This window comes from Chanodichthys erythropterus, chromosome 15 (genome assembly GCF_024489055.1).
Source record: "Chanodichthys erythropterus isolate Z2021 chromosome 15, ASM2448905v1, whole genome shotgun sequence".
Taxonomy (NCBI): Eukaryota; Metazoa; Chordata; class Actinopteri; order Cypriniformes; family Xenocyprididae; genus Chanodichthys; species Chanodichthys erythropterus.
In genome coordinates this window covers 22,949,347-22,967,288 of record NC_090235.1, presented here as the reverse complement: position 1 = coordinate 22,967,288, position 17,942 = coordinate 22,949,347, and the positions used below count along the sequence as shown (strand labels likewise).

At 36.3% G+C, this 17,942-nt stretch overlaps 1 protein-coding gene across 1 annotated transcript in view; it reads left to right on the top strand.

Annotated features, from left to right (window-relative positions):
- thsd7aa (thrombospondin, type I, domain containing 7Aa) overlaps positions 1-17,942 on the top strand; it is a 132,835-nt gene that overhangs the window by 66,411 nt on the left and 48,482 nt on the right. The window contains exons 4-6 of the mRNA XM_067411674.1: positions 2,552-2,733; positions 9,730-9,885; positions 12,786-12,989. Of these exons, the coding sequence (XP_067267775.1) occupies positions 2,552-2,733; positions 9,730-9,885; positions 12,786-12,989 (542 nt within the window). The remainder of the gene's footprint in view (positions 1-2,551; positions 2,734-9,729; positions 9,886-12,785; positions 12,990-17,942) is intronic.

Sequence of the window (17,942 nt, the reverse complement as noted above, 5' to 3'; positions counted from 1 at the left end):
TAAAGCAATCTTTAGTGGTAGACGTGATTGTTCTACAATCAGTGAGTGGCAGTTCTGTGGGTAAAAATGCCTTGATAATGCCAGAGTTCAGAGGAGAATGGCCAGACTGGTTCAAGCTGATAAAAAGGCAACAGTAACTCAGATAACCACTTGTTACAACTGAGATCTGCAGAAGAGCATCTTTGAACACAAAACACTTCCTACCTTGAACACACTAGGTTCCACTCCTGTCAGAGAAAACAGTAAGCTGAGGCTACAATTCACACGGGCTCACCAAAATTGGACAATTGATGGATGGAAAAACGTTGCCTGATCTGATAAGTCTCGATTTCTGCTGGAACATTCAGATGGTAGGGTCAGAATTTGGCATAAACAACATGAAAGCATGGATCCATCCTGCCTTGTATCAGTGGTTCAGGCTGGTGGTGTAATGGTGTGGAGGATATTTTCTTGGCACACTTTGGCTCCTTAGTACCAATTGAGCATTGTTTAAACAAGCATACCTCAGTATTGTTGCTGACCATATCCATCTCTTTATGACCACAGTGTACCCATCCTCTGGTGGCTACTTCCAGCAGGATAAAGCGTCATGTCACGAAGCTCAAATCATCTCAAACTGGTTTCTTGAACATGACAATGAGTTCACTGTACTCAAATGGCCTCCACAGTCATCAGATCTTAATCCAATGGAGCACCTTTGGGATGTGGTGGAATAGGAGGTTAATATCATGGATGTGCAGCCAACAAATCTGCAGCAACTGTGTGAATCTATCATGTCAGTATGAACCAAAATCTCTGAGGAATGTTTCCAGGACCTTGTCTAATCTATGCCACAGAGAGTTAGGGTAGTTCTGAAGGCTGCACTAGCAAGGTGCACCTAATAAAATGGCCGGTGAGTGTATTTGCAGACAATTACAACTGGTCAAAATAACAAAAAAGATGCCACGTTTTCAGACCTTGAATAATGCAAAGAAAAGAAGAATTTTTAAACGACACAATACAAATATTTTAACTTGGGAGGAGTGCAGAAATCAATATTTGGTGGAATAAGTCTGATTTCCAATATAAATTCCAATAAATATATTTATCTATTGCTGTTTTGCTGCTGGTACATTATCATTTGGTATGCAATGCATTACTCATTCAAGGATACTAAATGAGAATCCTAAAAAGAAACCTTTCTCATTTTGCACATTACATGTAGCTCAAGTACATTGCATAAATGGAAAGCGAGGCCCTCAACACAAAATATTGAATGCAGTCTTGTCAGAAGCACACTCAAATGCTCACTGACTCACAGCTCATGAATATGGAGCCCTGCATTTGTGAGGTCAAATGGACCTCATTTTAAATTTGGGAAAAAAGGTTGAGAGCCATTACCATGGAAAGTCAGCAGGGATTCTCTATTGGTTTTAAAATCCGACTCGTATTCAAAAACTGAAATAAATTTTTCATATTCTTTCATTTACACTACAGAAGCAAAGAAAGGGACCATTTACTTCTTAGTCTACAGTGCATGTTCATGCTCAAGAAATGTTTTCAAAAAATGTTCTCCTTTCCTTTTTTACTCTACTTATTTAAACTCTACTGAAAGCTGGAAGCAGGACTTGTTATACTGAAGGTCACTGGCCATTTAAACACACCGGCACACAAATGCGCACACGCACACAACCAGCTCTTCTCCCCCAAGCGTGGCCTCAGGCTTTCAATCATCGAAACACATGTGGAAAGGAAATGGTGATCAAACACCAACAGTCGAGAGGAAGTTCTTTCCTTTTTAGCCAGTGCACACTGTTAACACTAAACTAGATCCTTACTTATTCATATCAGTTAATTATGTGAAGGGAGATATTTATATACAACCTACTACATTTATTCTTGTTTCACTTGGATATGCATCACAATAGGGATGAAAAGATTATCACAACTTTCGTTTCATGCCAACTTTAAGAAGCAACCCATGCCATGGACCAGCATTCAAAACACAGCAAATGCTTTTCTTCATTCAATCTAGAAGTTTTATTTTTATAATGTATCGCTCTACTTTGCTCTTTGATAATCTAATGAAAGCTAATATCCGTATGCGCTCATGAATGATGTCTCATCAGGACAGGAAAAATTTAATGAAACATTCAAATGATATAGTTAGTACTGAGTGTGTCATTCTTTTTTTTAAATGGTTGGTCTCTAATTTTGCAACATTTCCATCTGTAGCTCGGCTTTTGAAGCTGTTTTGCTGGTGTTCTTTTGCTAACATGATAAATCAAAAAGCAGCAGCCAAGCCATCAAACTCAATAAAGCTCAATAAAGCCATGACCTTAGTGCACATCCTGACTGACATGGCTTCTGATTGGTCTATTTAAAATCATCTGTATTTATAACATCAAAGGACAGACCAAAGTACAGTTTATTTTTGTGTGGGTAAAAAAAAAAAAAAAAAAAAAAAACTAGCTTCACACTTCACACTAGCCGCCAGAGGATAAATGAAGGAAACATTAAATACTCATCAGCACATGCCTGTTCACCAAATTTCCTTCCTCTCTCGCCGCAGGTATAATTGGAGAACCACTGAGTGGAGCGACTGCAGGGTGGACGTGCTCCTCAGCCAACAGGACCGTCGCCGGAGCAACCAGACAGGGCTCTGTGGAGGCGGGGTTCAAACCAGAGAGGTCTACTGCGTTCAAGCCCCGACCGAAACCTCATCTAACCTCAGCTCCCTCAAGAACAAAGACGGTAACAAAACTAACACTTTGCCTGTGGTTAATGAACATGCTGGATCAATTATATGTCCCAAACCCATTCTGATCTCTCTCCCCAATCAATAATTCTTAATTGACCTCCATGCCAGTAAAGAAAAAAATAATGCATACAAAAAGCAATGATATATGTGCGGGAAGTTGCTTAAAGGGATATTTCACCCCAAAATGAAAATTTTACTCAGCCTCAAGCCATCCTAGGTGTATATGACTATCTTCTTTCAGAAAAACACATTTGAAGTTATACTAAAAAATATCCTGGCTCTTCCAAGCTTTATAATGGTAGTGAATGGGGCATGAGATTTTGGAGCCCAAACAAGTGGATCCATCCATCATAAAAGTAATTCACACAGCTCCAGGGGGTTAATAAAGGCCTACTGAAGCAAAATGATGGGTCTTTGTAAGAAAAATATCCATATTTAAAACTTTATAAACGATAATATCTGGCTTCCGGCAATGGCCGTACGCAAGTCGAGTTCTGGTGGAAGAGTACCTTTGACTCAATGTAGGATGTAGAAGTAGCATAAGCTTAGGTGACGCCTCTCGCGGTTCAAAAAATAGGGCTGGGCATCAAACTCAAGCTTCTCTTCTCTCATATCTAAATCCACCAACATTTCTCTTTCAAATTTCTCGTTTTACACTTCTAATTCGTGACCAGTGTTTTGTTTTGCTCTATTCCTTGTGCTTCTACATTCATCAATACGTCAAGGAAGAGCCATGATATTTTTTAAAATAACTCTGTTTGTGTCCGTCTGAAGGAAGATAGTCATATACATCTAGGATGGCTTGAGGGTGAGTTAATCATGGGATAACTTTCATTTTTGGGTGAACTATCCTTTTAAATCAGGGGTTTTCACAATTTTGCAGAGGATTCCCAATTATGATGATTCCTTTGTGATATTATGATGGATCCTATCTTAAAATATGATGTATCCTATCTTAATGCGGTCATCTGTGTAAATAACAATAATATAAAATGCACCTTTGTATGGATTTATATGGCTCTAGATGCCATCTATTTTAAGAATAATTTTTAGAATCAAAAAGTATGTAGGTAGACACATCTCCACATAGACTTCATAGCTTTAGCCTGCAGTTGCTTCACTCTCAGACATGTCTCCAAATCTATACTGTAATTACTGGAACCACAGATTGTACCTTTTTAGCATTTATTGGTTACTAACATGAATGATGTTATGTTTGGTAAACTCACCTACCTGTTTTTGGCTTAGGTCACCACAGCCCATGTAAAGACCTGCGCCTGTAAGCGAGCTGTTAGACAAAGATCAGTTGATGTTTGCACTGTGGTACAACTCAAGCCAACATATAATTGGATTGCTTTTTAAAGGCTGAAATTAGATCACCAGGGGGAAATTAAGGAATAAAGAAGGCAGAGCCGTACAAATTAATGAGGCAGCTACTGTGGAATTTAAATGCTAATGCCGTCACAGACATACACACAGGTGCAGATACACCCAAACACAGATTCCCTCTAGAGCAATATGACAGAAACAGAGAGGTGCCAGCACCTCATGCCATGCGCCAATGCTGGTGCCGGGCTTGTGCTCACTCTCAGACTGACACAGAAACTCCCCTGCCATCTGCTCTGAGAGCTGAACCGCCGACCTCTCAGGGAACTTATTCAAATGTCCACAGCTGTCCTCGAGCAGGCATTGGCTGGTATGACTTGGTCACACTACAGTCAGGAAAACAAAGCGCACAGAAAGCAGCTTGCCTTTTGAAATTAGATATTTAAATATGGGCTAAAACTCAAAATGGTGGATTTAACAGTTAAGCCCTGATTTTACTGTTTTCTTGTGCAAACTTGGAAAAAAATGTCCAAGCTGTAAAGGGTTAGTTCACCTAAAAATGAAAATTCTGTCATTAATTACTCACCCTCATGTCGTTCCACACCCGAACACAAATTAAGATATTTTGATAAAATCAGATGGCTCAGTGAGGCCTGCATTGCCATCAAGATAATTAACACTTTCAGATGCCCAGAAAGCTACTAAAGACATATTTAGAGCAGCTCATGTAACTACAGTGGTTCAACCTTAATGTTATGAAGCGACGGGAATACTTTTTTGCACCAAAGAAACAAAATAACGACACTAATTCATGAAGCTTTGAAGCTTTACGAATCTTTTGTTAAGAATCTGTAGTTCAAAGTGTGTATCAAACTGCCAAAGTTATGCCCCCCAGTGGTGAACCATTGAAATTTCGAAGCACTTATGACGTAACAAAGCCTCATTTACTGAAATCACGTGACTTTCATGCTCTTACCAAGGCTACATTTATTTGATTCAAAATTGTGAAATATTACTACAATTTAAATAACTTTTATATTTAATATATTTTAAAATGTAATTTATTCCTGTGATGGCAAAGCATCTTTACTCCAGACTTCAGTGTCACATGATCCTTCAGGAATCATCCTAATTATATTTGCTGCACAAGAAACATTTCTTTTTATCAATGTTGAAAACAGTTGTGCAGCTTAATATTTCACTAATTGATTCACTAATGATAAATTTAATACATCCTTGTTGAATAAAGGTATTTATTTGTTAAAAAAAAAAGAAAAAAATCTTACTGACCCCAAACTTTAAAACGGTACTGTATACATATACATATAAATATTTCATTGAAAATATTTCATGAAGGCAGCAAGTTAACCACATTGCTAAATATTACGACATGCAAATGTATCTTTTTAAATATGGGTCTATTAACATATTCACACCTGGGGCTATTTACTCATTTTCATACTTGGGGCTATTTGCTCATTTTTCCAGAAAGTGCTCAAGCAATTCGCTAGATTGCACAAGCAAATCTTTTGTTGTGGATCTTGGTGAATCAGAATCTTGGTGTCCAGTCCTCCTGCCTGTAGGGAAGTTTTGCCAGACAGTTGTGGAATCCCATCCGTAATGTAGCCTTAAGAGAGGCACATGGCACTGACTGCAGCTTCCTGCTGGGGGAGGTGACAGGCCTGGCGCGCAGACGAGTCACACGGTGACAGATGGAAGAACTGTTTGAGAGAAAGAAAAGGAGGAGTGCACAAACATCTGCCCTGCCTCTCACACACACTTACACACATACACAATACCATTACACACACATACACTCAAGCTTTTCCGCACCTTGGCCAGCTCTGTTTTACCCATCATCCTTCTCAGCAAATATTGATTTATGCAATTAATTACAATTAATTTGATTAATTAATCTGCTTATCACATAATTAATTCAGTTAATATATTAATTGATTGTCAGCCCTTCTTTAATCATTTACCTGGTTTCCTTTTAATCAATGAAGAATCAATCAGGCACTTTTCCCTTCAGGGAGTTTCAGACAGATTTGAGAGGATTTAATTTCAAGCTCCACATGATTGGATATTTCCAAGTGATTTGCTATTGGGCCTTTGGAATTATTCACAGGTATTTATATACATTAATGCCAGACAATGAGGGCATCAGAAGTGGTGGTTTACTCAAGGACAGACACCGTGTGCTTTAAGCAGATTTAATCTGGTCATTCAGTTCCAGGGATCATAGCTAAATCCTCTGTAGAAATTGGACAACCATGTCTGTCTGCACCCTGGCTATTCCAGTGCAATGTGTAATGCCAGTGCACACCTTTGATACTTGAGGCGTGTCAGACAACTTTATCTGCCATTAGTTTTTAAAGCAGCAACACATCCCCTTTGAAATGAATCATCACTAGTTTATTTACAGAACTTTACAGTTAGTAATTTGATTCATTATTTTATCAAAATTTTGAACTCACAATATCACTTATCCCATTAATATAGAGTTTAAAACATATATTGAGCTTAAGACTGAAAGATTACTATTTTGTAATGTTATAAAGTTTAAAAATATACTGTTTCACAGCTGTGTCTTTCTTTGTCAACACCATCAGATATTCATGACAACATTTATAAAATCAAGTTATATCAAAGTCAGCCTTCATCCTGAAGGTGTTCTTTTCGAATTTCAAAATTTCACCTGCTATTTACTTAGCTCACCTATTCTAGGGTGCATTTCCCAAAATCATCGATAGCCAACTATGGTCACAAGGACAGTCGTTACCAGCATAGTTCAACAAACCATAGTTTCCCAAAACCAACAAACATTCGCAAACAGCATTGCGAAATTGTGTGGTTGGAACTGCAGCCCTCGACGTTTCTTGTTTGTATGACATGTGGACTTACATAAATCATGCTCTCTCTCTCTCTTTGAGTGAATTTACGTTCAACAAGCTACATTGAGTTAGAGGAACGTAATAATTTGTAGCATAAACACAAATTTTTAAGTTTTCTCAGAGTTGTATCTCTGGAACCAATTAACCATCTATTTCAGTTCAAATCAACAGCTATCACAGCACATGCTAACATATTTAAAGCTGCAGTCCACGATTTTTGACCCTCTAGCAGTTAATAAACAGAACTACACACGTCTTGCGGAAAAACATTGTAGCCGGAGCTACTTTTCTCCATTTATGTCTATGGCGAGTCACGCAGTCCAGTCTGAAATAGTCCGAATATAAACTCTTATTATAAGTGTACCATAATAATTCTGGGTAAGACAAAAACACGGTTTGGAAAATGGATTCATGTCGTACCTTCTCATTATATAATTTTTGTAAATTTTGAACACCAAAAAAGTTACGGACAGCAGCTTTAACATGTATATTTAATGAACAATCTGCCTAATTTTCCAAGTCATTAAGACAATTTAATTAAGTTACTACAACCTTTTTTCCCCTCTTTTTTTTCTTTTAAAGCAGAAATTTGAATTTAAATTACAGATGATATTAAGTTGATGTAATGATCAACATTATTATATCAGCAGATCTCTACAAAATAATGTTTGCAACTTAAAAAGGTTTAATTAAAACAATAAATTATAATTTTTAACTTGCATGCATTCTTTTAAGTTGTGGTAACAGGTCCCCTGAATTACTTTTTAGAGAGAGTGTGTGTATATACATACAATACATATATATATATACATATATATATATATATATATCACATATCACAAATTATAGAGAAATTTAATGTGGGTCTAAACCGTTTGAAACTATTGAAACTGTTGAAAAACAGTCTGAAAATGCATTTAACTGTATATGAACATTAGATTTGTTTGTATTAATAATGAATATTTCACATAATTTTTTTGTCTGACAGTGTTAAAACATTTTAAATGAAATCCAAGGAAGTGTAAATGGAAGAAGGAGATGCGCCTGTACAGTGGTGAAAACCTCTAAATTTATATTAATCCCTCCTAAACTGTTATTTTTCATTTTCGTGTTTTGTTTTGCCAGTAGCCAGTTGTGAAGAATTGGTGAAATATACTGTTCCCATGACTGTGAAAGCATTGTTTGCATTCCAAATTCATATTCAATCATTTTGGGATTATGGATTCCTAAACCCATGTAATGAATGCCAGAACGAACACAAAGTATGCATTATACATATCAAAAGCAGCTTGTTGTCTTCCTCTCTGCCAATGCCGTATCCCATCCGGCTTCCTGCTCTGCTGTTTGGGCCTGAGGAAGCTGTGCTTGATTTCCTCTCCCCGCGGGTGGCTTCAGACATTTAGAAAACAGGGGAAAGCAGCTGCTGTCACGATCTTTATCCATTAACACATCTCAGTCACAGAGAGCAGAACACAACAACAGTGTTCATTCGTTTCGGCTCGGCCGTGTCGCTCTATGGAATATAATCAATGTTGCACCCCGTCGAGGATCTTTATGAGATATTCAATGGCTTGGCTTTTTTGCAGAGCATCCATGCAGCACTGCACCGCAGGCAGGCCCGAGTTATTGATGATGATGGTGATGGTGGTGATGCAAGCAGGTGAATGTGTTGGCGGCTGTCAGATGGACAGAGGGACTGATGGGATACTGGTGCCATAATTAGGCCGGGGGAAACCCTGGGTGGGCAAACAGCAGACCATCTGGCCTCCAAGCGAGCATTGTGCCACCTGAACAAGGTCAACCTACAAGGAGAGGGTCATTAATCAGACTAGGTTAACAGGGACAGGAAGTCAGACAGGTTTTCACCCACCTCAATACCTCAATAGCACAATCACATCCTAATAGCAAATACAAAGACCATAGAGACAAGTGTATTTGTAGGAATAAGGGAACATGCATTTGCAAGTCAATTTGACATTTTTTTTGCAAATAAATTTTGTCAATTTGACAGCTAATTTTTGACGTGCCATTTTTGGAACTAAATTGAGCGTTTCGGCGGATGTTTGTCCCAGTGGAGCACTTTGCAAAAACCTTTTTAATTTCTGTTTTTAAACAAGCTCAAATAAATCATTAATGACTCCACAACTGGCCATGCAATCAATCACTTAGCTCACGCTGACAAACCACATACACAATACGTGTATTAACCAAATGATTTTAGAAATGGCTCAAAACGCACAGTGAACACCTTTTGGACACAAAGCAATTTGCATGTGAATGAAGAGAAGATCCGTCAAAGGGGATCAGTGGCAGATCTGTTCACGCACTGACCTTGCAGAAAGTCACCTACAGCTTGGAGCTGCACACACACTTAAACTGAGTGCTTGTTACAGATAGAAAGAAAACAAGAACAAAAGGGGTCTTGGGAGATGTCTAGCAAAACATGTACAATCAGAAACACTTGTTTATGAGAATGATGTTTATCATGTCATTTTTATCTTTTCAAGTTCTAATTTGCAGATTGAAACACTTTAGGTACTTTTTGGTACACATTTGGGCAATACAACTTTGAGTCCAGCTTGCGTCATTTCCTTTTTTGTATGATAAGAAAGGAAATTATAATTTATGCTTTAAATAAAAAAAATGAAATGAAAATAGTATTTTAAAAAAATATATATTATATATATTAATATTAATAATTAATAATTAAATATATATATATTTTTTTATAGGGGCTCTGTAACAATGTGTGTCTTTGTGTCTCTTCAGCCTCGCGGCCAGTGAACAGTGACCTGTGTTTAGGTGTTTCTCCTAACACCACCCAGCTCTGCCATATTCCCTGCCCTGTGGAGTGTGAGGTGTCCTCTTGGAGCGCATGGGGGCCCTGCACCTTTGAAAACTGCCAAGATCAGTCCACAAAGAAAGGTGAGCATAATCTTAGCTTGAACGATAGGACCACTTCATCTTTTACAGTTTTGTTTGGCGAGCAGTCATTTCGCCCATCTCACTAAAACAGAACAAATCAATAAAACTGCCTCTTTCATTGTAAATCACATGAATTGTGTACGGGAACCCTTTCAACATATAATTCACACAGCCCCACCTCTCACCTCTATCTGCGCCATCAGCATCCGGCCCATAAACTTAATACAGCCTGCTGGGGCAGAAGATTCATTGTCTCCAAGGTTTATGAACCAGGCGCATTGTAGAGGGAACAACAAACAAAAGGAAACCATGAAAACATGTCACGAAAAAGACAGAAACAAATGAAGGGTTAGATGTCTTCAGGCAGACAAACACAAGCTTCAAGTGGTTTTTAGAAGGAACCGAATCTGCTAGATTTCACAGGAAGGTGGTTTACTGAAAACTGCTGACAGTTGTTACTGGTGTATCAAAGGTGCTGGCATGCTGGTTGCTTTTCTCGTTAATTATGGCTGGGACAGCGACCTGTGCCATGACTAACGCATATTGACTCTTCCCTAATGAAGCGACTCTAAAGGATGGGATGGGAGGAAATTCTCCACTATGCATCTTAATGATGGATTCTCTCTGTATCCGTGTTCCTCTCTCTTTCTCTCTTCATGCCATATAGCTGTAATGGCAGGACTCTGCATTTGTGCACATATCGTACAGTCTGTGGGCTCTCATTATTCACTGAGATGTGACGAAAGGAGCGAAGGCTTATTTTTACATATCTCCCACACAAAAACAGATTGTTGGTTATTACATTAACAAAACACATCAGTGGGATGACAGGAAGAGTAATTTATTGAATTTTTACATTATATATATCTGTGTAATACTCAAATATCAAACTTTATATTCAAGTTTAATATCATATTTATCTCTCTCTGGTCTGGAAATTTCCACAATGTCAGAATGTCAAATGTAAAATTAAATTTTAACCAAATTATTTGGTGTGATGTCACACATCAACCAAATCCAATGCTGTCTTATGTGATGAATGAATGTTGATCTATGTTATTATAACAGTGAGACTGTTATTTTGTAACATATCGGCAGTCTTTGTTATAGCCTGAACAAGCTACCAAAATAAGCCTGGAGATGGGAGATAAAGTATAAATTACCTGTGACATCTCAACCTGAAGCCCCAATAATATGTCACTTAGGTGTGATGAACCATGAGATTTTTGTATGGCTGTGCCTTTTGTCTTTTTTTTTTTTTTGATTAACATGGGCTCATCTGAAACCCAGTATCCTGCTTTTGTCTGATAAAGAGACAGAGGCAGCATACACCATCGGACACCTCCGGGCTGACTGACGGGACGTGATACAATCCTCTTACACACCCACAATGATCTCTACACTGACCTTCTGATTAAATAAAGCCAGGAGGAAAGAGCGGGACAGAAGTAATCAGAGACGGGGACAACACTGGCATCTCCAGCTTTCTCCTAAAGGCCCCCCTCTCCCATATTACCTTATCAGACCCAGACAGCAATGTGGATTAAACCATAGGCCAGGGACCAGCGACAGAGAGGAGAGGGTTATGGCAGGGTACATGTAGGTGACCTTGCGCTGGACATGTGTCCCCCCCCCCCCTTTTTTTTATTCCTCTGGAGCCCTTTCCCTGCCCTTGAATGGGAATACCCCTGGCGTCAAAGCTGCTTCTGTATTAATAGATTGCTGAATGCATTAGTCCCTTTGGTGAAAGGCAATCATAATGAGGGAAGAATAATAATATTCATTATGATGAGCTGCTCCAATAATTTATGTCATCTCGCATGCTTAATGGGCCGATATATTTAATGTTATATTACGGTGATTGCACAATGAAAATAAAGTTAAGAGGGCTAACGCACGGGATTGCACCAACTAGTTGATTAGTTCAGACACTATCAAGAAGAAAATTCCTTGGTCCAGAAATTACTTCCCAGTGTAGGGAGGCGATAGTTATTTTATTTTATTTAATTTTATTTTATTTTATTTTATTTTATTTTATTTTATTTTATTTTATTTTATTTTATTTTATTTTATTTTATTTTATTTTATTTTATTTTATTGTATTATTTTTATATTATTTTTATATTATTTTATTTTTATTTTATTTTATTTTATTATTATTATTTTTATTTATTTATTTATTTTTTATTTTAGAATGTTCACCAAGGCTGCATTTATTTGATTAAAAACACAGTAAAAAACAGTTATATTGTGAAACATTATTACAATTTAAAATAACTGTTTTGTAATTTATTCCTTTTATGGCAAAGCTGAATTTTCAGCATCATTACTCCAGTCTTCAGTGTCACATGATCCTTCAGAAATCATTCTAATATGCCGATTTGCTGCTCAAAAAACATTTCTTATCATCAAAGTTGAAAACATTTGTTCTGTGTAATATTTTTGTGGAATTCATAATTCTTTTTTTCAGGATTATTTGATGAATAGAAAGTTCAAAAGAACAACATTCATCTCAAATAGACAACTTTTGTAACATTATAAATATCTTTACTGCCACTTTTGTTCAATTTAAAGAATAAAATGAATAAATGAATAAAAAAAATAATTTATTTAAAAACAAAATCTTTCTGACCATATATTTTTGAATGGTAGTGTATAAATTGCTCTATATAATATTATCTTTGCATAATTGCCTATAATGACAAATATATTTGGAATTATGTGTAAGCGAAAGCTTGTTGAATTTGCAAGAAATGGCTGCAAGCAAACTACATATTATGTTGTTTGAATTGATAAACATCTACTAATAAATTACTTACATTCTTCACTACTTCTTGTCAAGTCAACCTACTGAATCAATGCCAAGAATGACTTTGAGTCTTATCTGTGTTGTTCAACAGGTTTCAAACTGAGGAAAAGGAAAATCATAAATGAGCCCACGGGTGGCACAGGAAATTGCCCCCACCTGACTGAGGCAATTCCCTGTGAAGAGCCCAGTTGCTATGATTGGCTGCTGGTGAAGCTGGAGGAGTGTGTGCCTGACAATGACAAAGTATGCGGACCAGGAACCCAGAACCCACAAGTTCAGTGTATCAATAGTGACGGTAAGTGATACGTACACCTTCCATCTGCATGATATGGTACTGATTCCATTCAAGCTAATTAAAAATCTTTCTGAATAGATTTTCTATTTAAGGGTCATGTCCAGGCGTGCACTGTGTCGAATGCAGCAACAAACCCAGATTGTTTTGTTCTTGTACAGCTGGGTCCATTCTTGAACTCTGTCCATAGGGCTTATGTTCTGGACTCATGCCCACAACCGTAATTGCTGTTTTTGCACAGGCGGCTGGTAGTACTTCTCTATTGTTAGAGTGGCCAGAGGGGAAATTCAGAGCAATCAGAAGTGGCACTGCTGCCTTTTAGCCTTCTAAACACAAAGCCACATGTGCCGGGGCGGTCTACCATCTAACTATCCCAAAGGCACGAAACTATCCAATAGCTTTTGGATGTTATTGGCTTGACTGCATACAAGGTAGCTAGGGAAACCAACACCAGCACCATCTGCGCCATCTGTGAGATCAGAGAAAAATACAGTTTACCTGGGGACAACACATGCCTGGATCTGTGACCAATAGCTGACACTGATACCTCAATATACTGAAAGAGAGGAGACCAGAGATGGTTGTAAAATGTTTTTGCTTTAACATCCTTTACTGTAGTAACATCTGTAGTGTTTCTGTGGAGTGCTATTTTAAAGGTTCATAATTTTGTTTTGGAGGTTTCCTACAATAGGTTTAAATGTATTCAAGGTCAAAAAATACTTAAATTTTTTTTAAAGTATACATTGCAGCATCACCTCTTTTCTCACAGTGTCTGAAATGCTTTGATAAAGTAGTATCTAAACCCCTCCTTTCTGAGAGCCTACTCTACTCTGATTGGTCAGATGGCCCAGTCTGTTGTGATTACTTGATTGCTTACAGTGCGTGTCGGAAACAAAACGCCCAATACTATATCTTAATTTCAGCTCCAGAGGCTCAACTCATGATACACAGTGATTTAAACAGTAATCGGTTTTAACGTATCAATTCAAGCTCAAATTCTCATCCTTTGGAAAAGTGGATTTGCTTTCGCAGCACTGAAAACAGTGTCTTCTCAACATGTCGACAACACGAACCAAACTCTTCCAGGCCTCAGCTACAACTACAGTGTTTGAGGGCAGGTAAAAGTAGACATTTTTCGTGGTCAGCCAATGAAGACCATAGGCTGCCATTATGCAAATTTGTTACATTTTTATGTAGGTATGTAACAGGAAGTGAGACTGGAATTACTGATGTTTTCATTTCGGCAGTTCAGAATTGGTTCTTTCTTTTAGGAGACAATAACTGTATTTGTCGTGCAATTCAATCTTTTTTTTATTTTGCAGACCTTTTACTTTTACAAACATCTACTGTCAAACCAAAAATTATTCAGACACTAGATATCATTTTTTAAATATTTTTTTTACTAGTGGGTGCAGGACATTATAGTTCATTTATGTAAGAGAGGATAGCAAAATAAAGTAAACTGTGTAAACATATTATACCTACAAATTCTACATACAGTGGACTACCAGTAAAATTGATAAAAATTTGGAACCAAATATTATTCACACACTTTGAACTGACCATGTTTTGCTTAAGTGTTATCTGACATAATTAAGATATTTTTTTTTTTCTGACAGTTTAACTCTGAGATCTTGTCATATTTCATTACCACTTTTTTAAACTATAGTGAATAAACTGTATTCAGACACCTTGGACATGTCATTCATTATTAAAGTTTGGTTTGACTGTATATTACACACTGTATGAAAGGTAATATTTGAAAAAAGCATAATTGGGGCACTTTAATAAAATTTACTTCAAAAATATTTTTATAAACCAAATAGTCAAAATTATCCGCACAGTGAAAAATATACAATTAGACCAAAGCAAAAATATTTCTTTAATTAAAAAAAGTGACAATTGTCTTAAAAACAGACCAAAGAGCAGACATTAATATTTTTATTTTTTTATACCAACCCTCAAAATCCTCCACTAACTCCACACCATTTTAAGAATTAAGAAGAAAAAAAAAACTACCAATCAAAAGTTTGAGTCAGTAAGATTTTTTTACTTTATTGTTTTACGTTAAATTGGTCAAAAGTGACAGCAAAGACATTTATAAAGTTACAAAAGATTTTTAATTCAAATAAATGCTGTTCTTTTAAACTTTTTATTCAGGAATCCTGAAAAAAATGTAAGTTTCCACAGAACATTGATAATAAAAAGAAAAGTTTATCATATTAGAATGATTTCTGAAGGATCATGTAACACTGAAGACTGGAATAATAGCTGCTGAAAATTCAGCCTTTGCATTACTGGAAAAAAATACATTTTTAGATTTATTAAAATATAATTATCAGTTATTTTAAATGGTAATAATATTTCACAGTGTTAATGTTTTATTTTTGATCAAATAAATGCAGCCTTGGTGAGCATAAGGGATTTATTTTCAAAACAGTAAAAAAAAATTACCGACCCCAAACCTTTGAATGGTAGCATACACAAACAAACTCGAAGAACACGAAGCACAAAAGGGTTAATATTGCTTAAGGTTGGCTTAAGAGTTATTACATGTTTACTCTTACTGTTTGAGAAGCTTTTGTCCAAAGCCACTTTTATGTCTAATTATGTAGAGCTGGAAAATCTCTCGTCAGTCTCGGTTTTGATTTATATTATTTATACAGCCTAGAACTTCATAGATATTTGAGAAGTGAAATGACCCAGCTATGTTGTACTAACAATTTTTTTTTTAATGGGATTTTATGGATGAACACTTCTCTCTGGTTGATGAAGGAGCGAAATTCAGTGCCGCAAACCTGATTCATCCGATCTAATTAATTTCATATAATAGAGACTAGAGCATAGCTGAGTGAATATTTTAACAAACCAAGTGGAAAGCCTGTCTCCGACATGGGGAAGTAAAATAGGTTCATTCAGTGAGCTTATCAAAAATAATTAACCTTAAATTAATGTGAATATGAGGGACAAGTAGAATATTCAGTTTTTAAAATACAACCAGCAACTCTGTGACTTCTTTCTCTTTGCCTTCCTTATTGTTAATGTCTTGTCTGGAGGTGCGGCACGGCTCGGCTTGCATTAATGAATCAATTATGAGCGCGCACTGTAATTGTATTTTACATCCTCACATTTCGCTCCTTGTTCCAGTAAATTTCAGTGTGCGGACATGGCAATTACCGCGACATTCCAGAACCTCAGCATTCACATCGCTAATGAGGACTCGGGGGAGAGAGAAAGAGGGAGAGATAGAGGCAGTGTGCATGTGTGTAACTCAATCAGTTTTGCAAGGCTCATAATCAAGCATCCCATTCACACCAACTGAAGGTGTCATACTGCCTGTGCCTCAGCTGTCACCACGGCGACGACTGCCACCTCCCCCCGGCCCTCACACGAACCTCATCTCCTAGACAGTTACCCTTCCTAAACATGTCATGTGTAACAACTGTACTTTATACAGTATATAGGGGACTGATTCTGTAGCTTTACCAGCCTGTAGATAAATTAAACAGATGGATGATCAGTTAATTAACTGTAGAAACTGATCACCTTGTATTAATGCAAAAATGCAACTTTTCTCCTCTTAAAAATATATGTGGGTCAAAGTGGTCAGGGATGTATAAATGTGATGCAAAGCACTGCTTGTTTTGTCATTGAAATGGTAATTTAATGATTTAGACTGCAGTTTTTGGGTCAGATTTTGCCTGGGGACCCAAATGCCTTAATTAACATACTAATTATGTCGTTCCAAACTTGTATGACATTCTTTATTCTGTAAAAGAAAAAAGAAGATATTTTGAGGGATGTTTCTATTGTCCAAAACAGCACTGAATCCCATTGGCTTTCATTGGATAGGCAAAAAAAAAAATAAAATAAAAATACTACTACTGTGTTTCACAAAATAAAGAAAGTCATATGTATTTGGAATGATATGAGGCTGAATAAATGATGACAGAATTTTAATTTTTTGGGTGAACTATAGAGTGCATCAGTCAGGTTCCAGAATAAAAACTCAATTTTCTACATAGGAAAATTATTTTTGTTTAACGATAACTTATAAACCTTTAAAGACGTAAACGTACTGTGTGCTATGAGGATAATCAATGGTATTTGCTTCTGTTGAAGACATCAGCCCTCATTATTTCTACTTGGTTTTAAAATAACTGTGTTTAACAGTGGAATTTGTGGTGGAAAAATTGCATTACCCATGATGCTGTACAGAAAAATCCACCAATATCTTGTTAGCTTGTTAGGTCTCGCTATGCTCTCAAAATACTTACATATTTGACTATGTATGCATATTTTATATACACTACCGTTGAAAAGTTTGAGATCAATATGATTTTTTTTTTAATGTTTTTAAAGAAATTCTCTCATGCTCACCAAGACTGCATTTATTTGATCAAAAATACTGAAAAAAAAACCTAAATATTGTGAAATATTATTACAGTTTAAGATAACTGTTTTCTATTTGAATATATTTTAAAATGTAATTTATTCCTGTGATGGCAAAGCTGAATTTTCAGCATCATTAATCCAGTGTCACATGATCCTTCAGAAATCATTCTAATGTGCTGATTTACTGCTCAAGAAACATTTAGTATTATTATCAATGTTGAAAACAGTTGTGTACAATTTTTGTCAGGATTCTTTGATAAACAGAAAGTAAAAAAAAAACAGCATTTGTCTGAAATAGAATGATTTTGTAACATAATAAATGTCTTTGTTGTCATTTTTGATCAATTTAAATCATTCTTACTGAATAAAAGTATTATTTCTTGCCAAAAAAAAAAAAGTAAAAAAATAAAAATCTTACTGACGCCAAACTTTTGAACGGTAATGTATAATGTTGCAGTCTGCACTCTGTCATTATTGTACATATATAAATAAAAATTAAAGACCAACATATACAATCTAAGTCTTTTAATGTTATACCTTTTAATATCAAATAGACATTTA